The following is a 16,018-nucleotide window of genomic DNA, read 5'->3' as shown; positions in this document are numbered from 1 at the left end:
CCCAGGAATCTTCAATTAAGTACTATTGCTATTTAATAATTAATTCCTTTATTATCTAATCATTCGTAATTAGTTTTTTATTATTCCTGTATCTAATTTTCATTTTCCAAAATTATTACGCAATACCTTTAATGTACATTCGTTCATATATTATTTTTTGACTATCGATTCTATAATTATCCATTGCTCTCCTTCAATAGTATACAAAAAAATTCATCTCATTTTTAATTTTGTCAAAATAATTATATTTGATTAACTGAAATCCAAAAGCTTAGTATTTGTAAGAAATAAATTTTCCTAAACGACCCACTTAGTAGAAAAATAAGTACTGATAAATATATAAATCTATTTGTATTCAATAATTTCAAATATTCATAAATAAAGAATTAAATTGTTTCGGTACTATATGGTTTTGAAATATATTTCTTTGGTGCCTGAACTATTTATCAATTCAGAATTAAGAATACAATATTTGGATCAGGGAAACAGGACATCAACAATAATACACCAACTAATATATCTAAGATTATCCAGCACAATTGTGAGTTAAAATATCAGGCATAGCACCCAGTAATGGTAAATTCAAGTTGATTTGGAAGCGCTATTTTGAAATTTTATTTTTGATTAGTTCATATTTTTTAGTAGAGACTCCTTAGCTCGATTTCTCAACTTTTTAACAATTGGCTGCCCTCAGATTGTTCTATCAAAAATTGACATCTCGTTTGTTATATATTGATGATACATCATGAGTACTCCCAAGAAGTTGGGCATGCAAATCAATACATCCAGTCCTAAGAAATTGAGTCAAGAATAAAATTTTATCAATGAAGTTTTTTAAATTGAACAGAAAGTTAAAACTGTTGGTGAAGATCAAATAAGAAACATCAGAACTTAGATTTTCATGCATCCTGAATTCCTTAAAGCAAGCATAAGTATATAAAGAGAACCAGACTACTGAAGAAGATTCAGTGGTGTCTAATCGTTGCCATAGAAATTTAGCACTAAAGTTCTTATACTAAGGGTTATCTTAAATTAATCAACAATGTAAAGACGTGCTTCAAATGGAGACAATTTCTGTTCATTGATAACATCTACATTACTGAGAACTAGTTCAAAATCACCATTAATCAACTTTTCAAAGTTGACTTCTTCATTGGAGAAATTCAAGACAATATAAGCTTTTGGCGATAAAGCATTCTCGTTCAACTTTAGGTAGGTAAAGGTCTTTTGATTTTCATAATCTAAGATCTTCATATCTCCAAAAATGAGCAAGTCTTGATAACTTTTTCTAATTTGAATAGACTTCTTGTAGAAGTTTAAAACAGAATTTGGATCTCTAATTTGACTTTCAACGTTGATTGTGGTATAGTTCTCATTGACTCTTGTCCATGGAATTCCTGTGGTAAATCCAGCGTTTGGAGATGCATCCCATTGAACTGGGGATCTGCTATTATCTCTAGCCAATAGATTAATTATATCCATCAACTTTTCCTCTTTTTCCTTGAAATCAGGATCATTTCCATATTTATCCTTGAACTCCTTGTATCTGTTGATTGTATTGATGTCTTTATATTCATCAATTGACCAATCTCTTGGCAAGTTTTCCATGGCAATTTCTTGGCCCTGATAGATAAAGAGTGTACCAGTCAATGTAGTACCTAAAATTGAGAGTAACTTAGCAGCTTGGGAACGATGTTTTTTGTCTCCAAATCTAGTAACACATCTGGGAAGGTCATGATTTTCAATGAAAACGGTTGACCAAGCATCTGTCCCAGCAATGAAATCACAATCTATTTCAACGGCCTTCTTAAAATCGGTCAATTTCCAACCATCAAATTTCCAACGATCGTTTCTGTCACATCCGACCCACACTTTATTGAAAAGAAACATCATGTTCATTTCATGCTCTTTAGCACTTACGTACTTCAAGGCGTCTTCGCGAGAACAATGACCAACTTCGCCAACTGTCATTGCATCATATTTACTTGTGACCTTTGAGTACATTTCCTTGTGAAACTCATGAATACGGGGACCATTCTGACTGTACAACTTACTCGATTGAAATTCTTCCTCTGGAAAGATGATCGGAGTATCTGGAAAAGTTTGAACCTTAGAGTATAAACCAGCAGTGTCGATTCTGAACCCATCTACGCCTTTGTCCAACCAAAACTTCACTGCAGATTCGTAGATGGCATTTCTGGTCTCTTCATTTTCCCAATTTAGGTCTGGCTGGGAACTGGCAAAAAGTCTCAAGTAGTACTCATCTGTGCGCTCATCGTACTCCCAAGCAGAACCAGAGAAGTAAGATGCCCAATTGTTGGGTGGGCGTCTGTTGCCTTCTTCATCGTATTTGGGTGGTTTCCAAATATACCAATCTCTTTTTGGATTTGTCTTGGAGGATCTCGATTCCTTGAACCATACGTGCTCACTTGAAGTGTGGTTAATAACCAAGTCCAAAATCAATTTCATACCACGACTGTGACACTCGTCAATAAGTAACTGCATATCGTCGTTTGTACCATATTTTGGATATACCTTTTCATAGTCTCTAACGTCGTAACCCATGTCATCCTGTGGTGAGTCGTACATCGGACTACACCAAATAACATCAACCCCCAAGTCTCTGAGATAGTCCAAAGTTGAGATAATACCTTTAATATCACCAATTCCATCACCATTAGAGTCCTTATAAGAAGCTGGCCAAATCTGATAAACGGTGGAGGTTTTCCACCAGTTGCGAGTAATTGTCATGTTGTAGTTGAACTTTTTATATTTCTTTACTGATTGATAGTTGCAAATGGATCATTATTTCTTCGAGGGCTTAGTTAGCTTTTATACTGTACCAGCTTTGAAGTAATCAAATATGGAAAAAATATCGGATCAAAACTCTTAGTCTCGTAATGCCACCCCCACATTTAGACCACTTTAATTTCAAGTAAGAATCAAACAGAGACGAGTAAGAATACTAGATATATCGATGTATGTCAAACGAAGATTCGGGAGAAAACTTCAAATCTATCCGCGTTTTTCGTAATTATTTTTTCTGCATCTCCACAAACTATCTATAATTTGTGAAAGGGCGCAACAATTTTCCAGAATCGATAAAGTAATGCAAATGAATTATTTTCAGGTGTGAGGGGGTGGGGAATGAACCCTCAACGAGATAATCCTCCATGCTGAACATTTATACTGAGTGCTTGCAAAAGAAGGCTTATCGTTGGATCGGACCAGGGCGACAAAATCCTCTGAAGCAAAGTTTAGCTTCAAGATTGCATGTACTTCCACGGCCAAGACCCACACCACAGACTGTGAGTTGGATTTGTTCATTTTTCTACATTTACACAGAGCTCTTATATTTCCAAAGGCATTTATGACGGAAGGTTTTGCCATAAAAGTGCAGTTGGTGCGAAAAATGGAGAAGATTTTTTCAAAAAGGTGGGGTGGTGAGAATATAACGTTCGAGATCGAATCTCCGATGTGACAGTACTCTCCGCCCCTTTGGATAAAGTTGGCTAAGCGAACTGTTTGATCGATTCAAGACCTAAGATAAATCAGCAAAAGATAGAAAACGACAAGAATCTGATTCAAAATCTGCTTCATTCTATGCTAACGGTAAAGTTCATCAAGAAGCGTTTTGCAATGAAATGATAGAGAAACATAGTCAAAGTTCGTACCATAAACTTTTGAGGCTGTCCAAACTGAATTGCCAAGAATTGAATTCAAAAATCTTTTTCCTGTGGGGTATGGTGTACAGAGCGCGCGAAGAATTTGTCAATTCGTGCGGGCATGATCGAAAGATGCATTTTTCTATTGTTAAAACAGTCGTTCAAGTTCGTATATGTTGTTAAATCTACAATTATGTAAATTTGTGTGCTATCTAACTATATGACACCTCTGCCTGTATTCTCCCCTTTTGAGATGGTGAAGTTATTGGTACCAAATCTGCATATAAGTGACACTGGAAGTCAGGCTGGTCAAAATATAAAAGGACCACTTCCTGGTTCAGTTTCTCTTCAGCTATATTAATTATTGCTCAGTAACATTTAGACAAACGAAATGAGCTCGGTGTTTGTTGAAGATATAAAAAATCCAGAAAAGGTCGTCATAGTGAACTCAGTTGCTAAAAAGGCCTCTGATGACTCGTCCTTGAATTCAGTAGACGACTATGTGTCTAGGTTCTTAGATATGTCCAATGAGGCTAGAGATAACGATCACAATGAAAAAAGAATGCCACTTAGAGAAGGTTTAAAAACATTTCCAAAGGCAGTAATGTGGTCCATCATTCTCTCTACTGCTTTGGTAATGGAGGGATATGATACTTACCTTTTGAATTCTTTGTTTGGTTTTCAGGCGTTCAACAAAAAGTTTGGTCACTTCGATAAAAGACTCAACAAATATATTATCGAAGCTAAATGGCAAACTGGTTTGAATATGGGCTATAATAGTGGTTGTGTTATTGGACTTGCAATTTCTGGTTTTGTAGCTGATATTTATGGTTACAGAAAAACTTTAATGACAGCTTTGGCTTCTTCCATAGCTTTGATTTTTCTTCAGTTTTTCTCTCCTAACAAGGAAGTTTTGTTGCTTGCATACGTTCTTTTGGGGATCAACTGGGGCTCTTATCAAACATTAACTGTTACATACGCCAGTGAAGTTGCTCCAACAACTTTGCGTGTATATCTCACTACGTATGTCAATATGTGTTGGGTATTTGGCCAGTTGCTTGGTTCTGGTGTGCTTAAGGCTGTTTCTAGTATGTCAGAAACGCCGAATTCATACAGAATTCCTTTTGCTGTTCAATGGGTATGGCCAATTCCGTTAATCATCGGTGTATACCTTGCTCCTGAGTCACCATGGTTCTTAGTCAAAAGAGGAAGAGATCAGGATGCTAAGAATTCCTTGAAGCGTCTTTTGTCTGAGAATCCACTCATGCCAGACAAAGATGTATTATCCCAAGCAATGTTGACAAAAATCCAGATGACTGTCAGAGAAGAAGATGCAAAAGATGTTGGAAATTTTAGCGATTGTTTCAAGGGAACAAACTGGAGACGAACTAGAATTGCTGGTTTGACTTGGTTTTTTCAATGTTTCTGTGGATCTTCTTTGATGGGCTATTCAACTGTATTTTACCAACAAGCGGGATTACCTGTTAGTATGTCATTTACTTTTTCTATCATACAATACTGTTTAGGTATTGTTGGTACTGTTAGTTCTTGGTTTCTTTCCCAAAAGGTAGGAAGAAGAAAAATTTATTTAACCGGGTTAAGTACAATGAGCCTTTTGATGTTGCTAGTAGGAGGATTGGGAACCTCCAGCTCTAAAAGTGCAAAGTGGGGTGTCGGTACTCTCCTATTACTTTTTACATTTGTTTATGATTTATCAGTGGGTCCAATGTGCTACTGTATTGTTGCTGAAATGCCATCTTCCAAGTTGCGTACCAAGACTGTTATGCTTGCCAGAAATACTTACAACGTTGCTCACATTGTTGCTGGTGTGGTCACTCCTTACATGTTGAGCCCAACTGCTTGGAATTGGAAAGCCAAAACTGGGTTTTTCTGGGCTGGAACTGCTTTCGTTGGTTCTGTTTGGGTCTTTTTTGAATTGCCTGAAACTAAAAACAGGACTTATGCTGAATTGGATATTTTATTCCAAGATGGAGTTTCTTCTCGCAAATTTAATAGCACCGACGTTGAGGTATTTGATGCTGGAAAGTTGATGGAAAAATATGGTGCAACTGGTATTAAACAGATTATTGAGCATGTCGACAAAACCAATTATGATATTCTTGAACAAAACCGTTGATATTACTTTTGTATATGAATTTTTTTATATGGAATGTTATTTATATAACCAATGACGCTTTAATTAAACCAATGTTTTATGAAGAGATATATTTCTCCACGAAATTGTGCCTTTTGTAGAACATTGGACTAATAACCAATAACATATAAGCATTGCCAGCATTCTTCTTTATTTGACATTGTCATACAATATAGAATGTCTAATTAGCAAATTTGGGTCTTTAGTTCACTTTTTACTATCCATTCCTCTACCAAGAAGAATTATTCTAGAAACTGAGATAGTCAATATATACCAATTCATCAAAATGTTGTCACGATAACTAGAACAACTTACAAGTTCTACCTTTACTGTTAACAGTTATTACACGTAAGACACTATGAATATTTCTGAGCTTCAACAGTATCCTATATCATTTCAGGTAGTTCTGGTTCCTTATTTCTTCAATAATATAGTCCAGCGTGACCAAGAATTCGACTACGTAGAAATAGGTGACACTCCTATATTCCAATTTGAAAGGCTGTTGCTGCTCATAATATTTTAGTGAATTTCAAGACCCTCCCAAGTATTCTGGTCAAAAGAAAATAATTGAAGATAACAATTCTAAAACTTAAATGGTGTGAAACTTTCTGTAAACTAGTGCTAAGTTAACCAAAAGCATTTAAGGATAGCTTAAGCTATGTCGGTTGATTTGAAACCTTTAATATATACAATGCAAAAATATTCATTTCTGAAAGTTGCAGCTACCTGAATATAATATTTCAACTGCTAATGGTTTCCCATTGCATTTTTTTTAAAAAACTTTATCAACAGGGAGTTATTATAATCTTAAGGTGACATTTCTTTTGCAAATCTAATCTTTTTGAAAATAAGCTGGTTGATAAATTCTCATTATTTCAAATGCCTATCTAGTTTGATCTTTGGCATGATAGATTTTCGAGAATTGATTTCCTGAATTGGAAGAACTGCATCTTCTTGCGAGTAAGATATTGGTTGAGTAGTTTACATGAACGTACATAAACTGAAGGTTTTCGTAACATCGTGTGTTTGCCTCATATTAATAGAGTAGTGAATCATAAAAATAAAATTGATCATTATTTTCAAAAACTAAAAAGAAAAGTTTGAAGTATTATTCTTCAAACTTTTCGATTTCAGAAGTATCTCCTGAATAAAGATCATAACTTGCAAATTGTCTAGCGGGAACTCTTTTCTCGAACAACAAGTCAAGTTCTTCGTAAGTTCTATTTCTTGTTTCAGGCAACCTGTAATAACTCCAAATAAAAGTTGGAAGTGCTGTAGCAAACCAAACAAAAGCAGTCTTCCCCCTCAAGTTTGCTGATCCTGGGTTAATAAGGTAGGGTTCAACAATGTACGAAATTAGATTGACAAGATTGTAGGAATTTCTTGCAAGACAAACAGACTGCGATCTAATTCTCGTTGCTGACATCTCAGCAGAAATTGTGAAAGCAAGTGGACCAATCGTTAAAGCATAGGTACTAACCCAAAGCATAGTTAAACCACATTGAACCCATTTCACTGTACCATTTGATTCCGCTGGCTTTGCTAAAACACCAATTAAAAACAAAAATAAGACAAGAAAAGCAAAACCTGTGACATAGATTGTTCTTCTTCCAAACCTTGCTAAGAGAAACCAAGAGCATACAGTTCCACTAAATGCGATTGCAGTTGTACCTAAATTTAATTTGTATGTTTCGCTGCTATTCAAGCCAGCTTGTGAAAAAAAATAGCTTGGAGAATAAGCAAAAGTTGAACCAGATAGAACTTGACCAGCAAAGGCAATACAAACTATTTCTGTTCGACGCAAGTTAACCCCTTGAAAGCATTGAATATAACCTTTCCAGCCACTAGTTGATTCAAGATTTGCTAACTGTTGCTCCTTTTCAAGCTTGTTAGTATGAATCATCAATGCGAGAGTTGTTTTTGATTTATCTGCAATTCTTTTGGAACCCAAACGTTTGATAGATTTTTCAGCTTGTTCGATTTTTCCTTTTCTAATTAGATACCAAGGAGAATCTGGAGCCAATAGAGTCATAATAAATAAAGGTGGAATCCACATCCATTGTAGACCGTATGGAATTTTGTAAGACCATTTGGTATCATTGTTCACTAATGCTTGCAAAGCCCCAGCTGCAACAAATTGACCTGTAGCCCAATATAGGTTAATAATTGATGTAAGATAACCTCTTAATTGGAGTGGAAGTATTTCCGATGCATAAGATATACCCATTGTAGCAAAAATTCCCCAAGGAATACCACATAAGATTTGACCAACTAAAAGAACTTCTATTGTTTTTGCGAAGAACACAATGAAGAGAAATCCTGCCATAAAAGTCAAACTCACAAGAATCACCATTCTGTGACCAAATCTTTCTGCCAAATAACCATTGAAGAAGACACCTATCATTGTCCCAACAGTGCTAGCACATCCAAGACCAATTTGCCATCTAGTGGCTAATTCGTACAGAATTGACCCATCTTTAGCGACTATTTGATCTCCAAAAACCTTCTTAAATTGAGGGTAGGCATAAAAAGAGCTTGTCAAAATACAATCGTAACCTTCCATAATGATTGTAGCACCCAATACGATGGACCAAAGCATTGCCGGTTTGTGATCTTTCCACGCTTCACTAAGTGTCATTTCATGTTGCTCATCAGCAGCAATTCTGGCTCTGTCTTTCAAATCTGCTTCGCTTTGATGAGTTTCAATCTTCAAATCTGTAGAAGAAATGTCTTCAACATGTTCAACTAGCGTCTTGGACTTTATGTCAGTTCCCATTGTTCTTATTTTGTTGTTAACATCGACAATTTAACATTTATTGGAAGCGTAGTCCAGTTGGTTTATATATCGCTTTTTGGACGTGTATATTTGCAATTGTCTCACAATATTGACCCCACACAGTTGAATTCAAGATCATTACGTATTTTTTTCAGATTGTCTTCGGTACAGGACTATCAAGAACAGCATTAAGGTACACATTTCTTTCAGTGAGGAAAATCTTCGCATTAAATTCGGGACAGGAATGACCACACATTAATTGAAAGTGGCTTGTCAATGGAAGTCGGGCTTGGCTGTAGTTACGCATTCAGATCTCCACAAAAGAAGGAATAACTTCGGAATAATATATTTTCTTCACTATATTTTGAAAAGTAAGATTTATCGGCCCCACTTTTTTTCCATTGTTCGTCCTCGAAGGGGGGTAGTGCCCCACTCTCTGTTATATAATTTCCTTGCTGATTATTCCGAAATTGAGCCAAATAAGCGGAACTAAAGTCTAAGACCCCAATTATATTGTGAGAATATCGTCACTTAGGTAGCGTTATTACGATGTAGCTTGAAGTATATATTGTATAATAATTCCAAGATGTATCATTTCTGAAATTTAAAATGACAACTTGAAAATGAGCAACCATCAAAACATGGAATATTATTCGTTGGATCGTCTGATCGATTCAGACACACGGTTCACCCGCGGGATGTGGGAATTGAAACATGGTATTAATCTCCGTTGGGCATTAGAAAATGTCAAAACTGTAGTTAAAGATCCCAGTTCCATTCAGACTGTATCTGCAACTCAAAGAATTTCTCAAAGAGGTGATACTTTGAATAATCCAACTATTACTTCTACTATATCTTCACCTTCGGAAGGTATTGTGAAGTTTGAAGCTTATCATCACCTATCTGGGTATAACAACCACAGCGAACCTCGGTTTGGTTTGAACGAAAAAGATAGTCCTGATGTTACAACTTCAGTTTCTGATGACTTCTCGAGTTTGGAAACGGAGGGTGATATTTCGGTGAATGTCTCTAACAAGCCAGCGACGTTTGAGTTTTTGGGTACAAAAGGTAAACTATTAACAAAGTTAGGGTACAAGTCATTGGGATGGGTTAAGGACGCTCGTGTTCCTCACAGCTCCACTCCAAGAGGCTATACTACATATACTACTGCCCAATTACATCTTTCTGTTGGTGAAAGATTATTTGGATTGGGAGAGAGGTTTGGTCCTTTTGTTAAGAACGGTCAAAGAGTTGAAATTTGGAATGAAGACGGAGGTACTCTGAGTGAATGGACATACAAGAATATTCCATTTTATCTTTCTGACAGAGGGTATGGTATCTTTGTTGATTCTTCCTCAAACGTTGTTTTCGAGTTACAATCTGAAAGAACAACCAGGGTTAATATTACTGTGCCAGGAGAAGGCATTAGATTTTATGTAATTCATGGTCCTGATCCAAAAACTATTTTGAAGAGATATACGAAGCTTACTGGCAGACCAGCTTTACCACCAGCTTGGACTTTTGGTCTTTGGTTAACTACTTCATTCACAACTGAATATGACTTGAACACTGTGAGTTCATTTATTCAAGGAATGAAGGATAGAGATATTCCCTTGACCACCTTCCATTTTGACTGCTTTTGGATGAAAGGTTTCCAATGGTGTGATTTTGAGTTTGATCCTCAATACTTTCCAGATGCCAAGTTGATGTTGAAGGAACTCAAGTCAAGATTCAACGTCAAGGTTTGTGTTTGGATAAATCCATACATTGCACAAGAGTCAATGTTGTTTAGGGAGGCAGATGAAAAGAGGTATCTTATTAGGTATAACTCAAATGTGAACAATGGAGCTTCTTATCAGACAGATTTGTGGCAAGCAGGTATGGGTATTGTTGATTTTACTAATCCTGATGCTGTCAAATGGTACCAATCCAAACTTGAACATTTAATCGATCTAGGAGTAGATTCATTCAAGACGGATTTTGGTGAAAGAATTCCTGTAAAGGATATCGTCTACCACAGTGGTGAAGATTCTGTGGCAATGCACAATTATTATGCATTGCTTTACAACAAGACTGTTTTTGAACTTTTGGAAAGGAAGCTAGGAAAAGATAATGCTTGCGTCTTCGCTCGTAGTGCGACAGTTGGTGGTCAACAATATCCAGTTCATTGGGGTGGAGACTGTGAGTCCACCTTTGAAGCAATGGCTGAATCATTGAGAGGTGGATTAAGTCTTACATTATCAGGTTTTGGATTTTGGAGCCATGACATAGGTGGCTTTGAAGGTGATCCACGCCCTGAAGTTTATAAGAGATGGTGTGCATTTGGCTTGCTTAGTTCTCATTCTCGTCTACATGGAAGTAACTCTTACAGAGTTCCATGGAATTTTGATGATGAAGCATCGGAAGTTTTGGCAAAATTCACCAAATTGAAGATTTCATTGATGCCCTACATCTACAAACATGCTATTGAATCACATGAGACTGGAGTTCCAGTAATGAGAGCAATGATGTTAGAATTCCCTGATGACAAGACTGCTGTAAGTGTCGATTCTCAATTTACTTTAGGAGATTCTTTGTTGGTTTCTCCTGTATTTTCTGGAGATGAAGGTGAGGTTTCTTACTACTTACCTAAGGGCTCTTGGTATGGTCTTTTGGATGGCAAAATTAGATCATCTGTGGGCGAGTGGATGAATGAAGTTCATGGTTATACGTCTTTGCCCATTTTAGTTCGTCCAAACTCGGTGATTGTCACGTCTGGTCCTGATGCTGAAAATGAACACCCTGTGTACACTTGGAATGAAAGATTTATGCTCAACGTATTTGATGTTGACAAAACGTGGAATAATTCAACTAATATTCCAAATAGTAAGAAGCTTGGAAAGATTGATACCACTATTGATGTTTCTAAAGGAGATAATTTGTTAACAATCAAGGTAAGTGGAGATTTCAAGACACCTTATTTTGTAAGCTTCTTAGGCAAGAATGCTGGTGTGGAAGTTGTGAAGGGTAAATCCAAACCATCAGGAAGCGGCACTATTGGAAATCTTATTTTTGAGTGCAACAGTGGTGTTTTGCAATTCAAAATTTTAAACTAAATACTCAATTTTTATATTACTAGAAGAATAAATGTTTTGCTATATTTTTTTGCTATACTTATCTCTATCTGTGCATGATAGTTATTTCGTTTTCTTGTCATCAACAAACATAGATTATGGTAATCTTATTATACAGTTGCTATGTTTAATTTAGGTCTTCCTCATCATTACAATAATAGTTGTCACTAATGTCAATATCGTCATACTGGTTAAGTTCTATTATTTTTGCGTTTAACCTGGATGTTTCAAAAGACAGAAATTGTCTTGGAATGGACCAACGACTAACCATATTCTCAATCTTGCGGTACATTCTGACAGGTAAAGTTACCTTTGTCTTAAACTTTGATATCAAACAAAAAACTGACGTTAATGCGTTTTCAAATAATGACAAGTCATATGTCCTTTCCATTGAACTTAAATCGTTCATTGAGTCGCCCAATCCATTCGCAATATCTAATAATTTTACAACTACACCTGCCCCATTGCATTCAAATGCAAAAGCAGGTAAATTGCTTGTGGATGAAAGAAATTGATAAGCGATCGTCATAGGATAATTCAAGCTTAGACAATCATCTTTCTCTCTGAGTGCTGATGTGAGAGCATTTTGATAAGCAATTCTCCATATTAGCGACCTCATCCAATCTTTAGAAAGCAATAAGTTAACCTTCAGTATATCTGACATTGAATCAACGATAGTTATTCCTTTAATCTTTTTGTCCACTTCTCTTACCCATGCCTCGCTTAATGAAGTTGCAGAGAGGTGGAAGAAGTTTTGGAAGATCTCGTAATCCTTTACATTTTCGGTTCTCCTATTAGCGATACTCATTTTTTCGAAAAAGTTTCGATCAGGGATTGCAAAGATTTTGACAACTTCAACAAATCCAGCTAATAATTCTGGATATTCATCATCCTCAACCAATGGATAAGGTACACTAGAATCGAGGATAACTGGAACGTTATCTTCAATGCACATGAACCTTTCACTTGCAAGAAGTAGGTAATAAGTCTTCTTCAAACGATGCAGTGACTCACTAGACATTTGCAAATAAGCCTGAGGATCATGTAATCCTAATATATGGACCATCGAAATTGCTTCCCTCAAGTACATTATTGCTGCTTCGGTTCCATTTTTGACATTAATGTAATAATTATATAAAAAGAACGAAGTCAACAATGTTTCTTCGGTTGGCTTCATTCTGTGATCAAATGTTTCTCTGACATTCAATGCTGCTCGAGCAAGTTGACTGGCACTTACTGTTGTGGTCATATGTGGCAAATCCGAACTCTTGCTCAAGAAAGCAAATTGTCCCGAGATAGCAGCACAAAGAGCGAGCCCCAAAGAGTAGTATGGTGATGTTTGTTTGTTTAGGGATCTTCTATCTGTTATTGTCGTCAAATTTGTGATAAGTGATCCAACTGAAAGAACAGGCCATAAGCCATAGTACCATGTTTGAAAGAATTGAAGAAAAGGATATAGGTCATCTATTGGAATGAACTCACCGCCATATCTCAGGAATGTTGAAACATTACTATCCATAGATGATTCAACTTCATCTAATGAATCTTGACCCTTCTTGCTTCCACTTACAGTGGTAACTATTGTCAAATATTGAGAAGTACCTTTAGGTGAAGTTGAAATATTATTGCTGAATGGTAATTCACTTATTATTTTGGGTTTTGGTCCACTACGCTTTCTGATTCTTGTATTGGTGCATGAAATACCATAGTCAATACATCGACTACAGGGTCGATTGTCGGTACATCGTACCTTTCTATGAGCACAAGCATCACATGGACGAGAATATTTGGATCGTACGTTTCTTTTAGTGGACGGCTTGGCCGTTGAGTTCGAATTCACTGTCTCTGCTATTCTTGCAGATGACATTTGATTAGTTATTTGTACTGCTAAACTCCAGTCATATAGCCGTCGAAGATTTCGAATTCATTCTTTATATTTCCATGAACCAAGGTTGACAATTTGCGAGATCGCAAGTGACATTCTCCGCACCATTATTTAGATTATGCATATTTTTAGTCCAATTTGTGGAGATCGCGTTGGAAGAAGGTCCAAACAGCTCGTATTAGTCCTTCCAAGAGCTATTTGGTGGGGGCAAATCCAACTACCAAGGTTACACTTGCGATCGACTATTGTAAGTAAAATGATGATTCTGTGCCACCTTTCATTTCCAAAAATAATGTAGCTGTTGAATCCAATCGTCACCCAATTATAATTGGATCCCCCACGTTCAAAAAATTATGGAGACATAGATGACTGCACCGACTTCCCGAAAATTAGACCCTGATCCACTATCCCAACTGCTTGAAAAAACTTATGCTGTATATGAGGACATCATAGCCATCCAACATTCAATCCTGCAATGAAAAATAGTGAGACCGTTGCAACGACCATTTCATCTAGTGCCCCTCATTAGCTGTCTGCAGATCTTGCAGGACTTACGTACTGAAGCTATCAAGAACAGTATTTTCTTTCGCCTCGGATCATACTAACATGCTTTTGTTGTCCTAAATTACTGACAAAAATACATTTAATTCTTGAGCAGGCAAACTCCAAAAATGACCCACTTACGTGTTATCTTTGAAGGGTAGAACATCAACTGCTAAATGGAAGTATTATGAAGCCAAGTACGACAATGAAGATAGCTCTTTGTTGCCTCCATCTTGCATCAGATAATTGAAACTTGCATGATATTTCACAGTTTGCATATTATCTGTTTGATTTCAGTTATAAATTCGTCTGCTTGATTGAGTATCTTGGCAATTGATAAATAGTGACTTTTTTATTATACTTTTGTTGGAGTTACGATTGCTGGAGCCACAATTTACTAAAAAACATACATCGAGTCTTCTAGAAAGACACCCACAAGAATAATCTACTATGCTATAGCCACTATTCAGACATTTGACTTGGTTGATGTACAATAGTTGAAATCTATAAACCAAACAGTTGCAAATTAGATTGAGTATTAACACAATACCTCTCTTTTACGAAACGGCATGTACAACGATTAAAATCTAACCTGTTCACATATTATACAAAACCTCCTCTAATCCTCACCGAAGGGTGGAGGAAGTCCTAAGATAAAAACCTCCGGGCCCCAAATAAACAGATAAGTTTTTTTTAACGTAGTGGCATACATTGAACATACTAACCCATATGAACAGCTATAAACTAGAGATAGCTCTAAACATTTTTTTGACGAAATGGCATGTATTACGACTAAAGTCTAACCTATCTACTACAAAGTATATAAATCATCCTCTAATCCATACCGAATGGTGGAGGAAATCCTAGGAGTAGAGATATTATGGTATAAAGAAATTTTTGATTCACGTGCATTTTTCACGTGCGGCTAGGCACGTGTACGCTTGAAACAGAATCATGCTCACTGTGGTTCAGTGAGCAATAGATATCAAATGGCTCTGTGGCCGAGTGGTTAAGGCGGTAGACTCAAGTTCTACTATCGTAAAGATGCACGCGTTCGAACCGCGTCGGAGTCATTATTTTTTTATTTTCATTTCTACTTGAATCTATAAGTCCAACGAGAGTTTTCAGCACAATGTACCAATTCGGCTGTGTCTTAAACTATCAAGATTCTCAATGATGAAAATAAACAACCATGGGAGATCGGAATTTGAAGATTGCATTGAGAAACAGACTGCACTCAAGCAGATTGAGTCAATGATAAGACTTAATCTTCCCCAGACATTGTAGAAATGGAAGTTAAGAGTACTTAACAACTGCAGCAGGAAGACCATCTCTCATACAAAATCATCGCACCACTGGTCATTTTGTTCCAATTTCACATACTTCCCTGGGATCTTGGGTTTAATTCTCTCCTTTCTATTTTTACTTGATTCTTATGTTTTATTTTCAGTTTTAACTCTTTCTTTTTCTCGCTAATCACTGTCGCTATATCTGATGACTACTTGCTTGGTAGAGATATGCTGCGCTAACAAGATATATGAGCGAATCCAAAGCAATTTCTTGTAACAATGTCCTCAACACCTAGGTAGAGCACTTGAAAGTTCATAGTAGATCTAATTGAACTTTCATTCGCGTAGTCTATGAGTGCATTATGTCATCTTCGTTCGTATACAATTAGACCCAATCTGTTGTGGAGCCTTAGCATATATCGCAAAATACATCTTTCTCAACGTTCACATACCAATGATCCCATACTACAACTGTCCAATATATTACCCAAACCCCCAGTCATACACCTATTTACTCTAGTACATCGGAATAAACGTTTTTTTTTTTTATGTTTTATAAACTTCCAATTCAAACCTAGTGCCGATTCCGGAG

The 16,018-nt window shown here is 36.4% G+C and overlaps 5 protein-coding genes across 5 annotated transcripts; 2 read left to right on the top strand and 3 right to left on the bottom strand. All coding sequences in view use genetic code 12, as the record gives it.

The window, feature by feature from the left end:
* Positions 1–1,032: 1,032 nt before the first annotated feature.
* Positions 1,033–2,751, bottom strand: AGL1 (alpha-glucosidase maltase; the record flags this gene model as incomplete). Its single annotated transcript, XM_001385304.1, has 1 exon — positions 1,033–2,751. One exon carries the CDS (start codon positions 2,749–2,751, stop codon positions 1,033–1,035), a length of 1,719 nt encoding a protein of 572 aa, XP_001385341.1.
* A 1,305-nt stretch (positions 2,752–4,056) lies between these two features.
* Positions 4,057–5,802, top strand: MAL3 (maltose permease; the record flags this gene model as incomplete). Its single annotated transcript, XM_001385656.1, has 1 exon — positions 4,057–5,802. The coding sequence occupies one exon, from the start codon at positions 4,057–4,059 to the stop codon at positions 5,800–5,802; it is 1,746 nt and encodes a 581-aa protein (XP_001385693.1).
* Positions 5,803–6,928: 1,126 nt separating this feature from the next.
* Positions 6,929–8,458, bottom strand: MAL5 (maltose permease; the record flags this gene model as incomplete). Its single annotated transcript, XM_001385303.1, has 1 exon — positions 6,929–8,458. The coding sequence occupies one exon, from the start codon at positions 8,456–8,458 to the stop codon at positions 6,929–6,931; it is 1,530 nt and encodes a 509-aa protein (XP_001385340.2).
* Positions 8,459–9,219: 761 nt separating this feature from the next.
* On the top strand, positions 9,220–11,691 carry YIC1 (Alpha-glucosidase II; Alpha-xylosidase; the record flags this gene model as incomplete). The annotated part of the gene is made up of 1 exon (XM_001385655.1): positions 9,220–11,691. The coding sequence occupies one exon, from the start codon at positions 9,220–9,222 to the stop codon at positions 11,689–11,691; it is 2,472 nt and encodes an 823-aa protein (XP_001385692.2).
* Positions 11,692–11,941: 250 nt separating this feature from the next.
* Positions 11,942–13,504, bottom strand: SUC1.4 (Probable sucrose utilization protein; the record flags this gene model as incomplete). Its single annotated transcript, XM_001385302.1, has 2 exons — positions 11,942–13,186; positions 13,289–13,504. Coding segments are annotated over 2 exons (1,461 nt in total), but the record flags the coding sequence as incomplete, so codon positions are not given.
* Positions 13,505–16,018: the final 2,514 nt, after the last annotated feature.

Source organism: Scheffersomyces stipitis, chromosome 6 (assembly GCF_000209165.1).
Source record: "Scheffersomyces stipitis CBS 6054 chromosome 6, complete sequence".
Classification (NCBI taxonomy): domain Eukaryota; kingdom Fungi; phylum Ascomycota; class Pichiomycetes; order Serinales; family Debaryomycetaceae; genus Scheffersomyces; species Scheffersomyces stipitis.
Note: the sequence above shows the minus strand (reverse complement) of the source record. Positions and strands in the feature narration are given on the sequence as shown.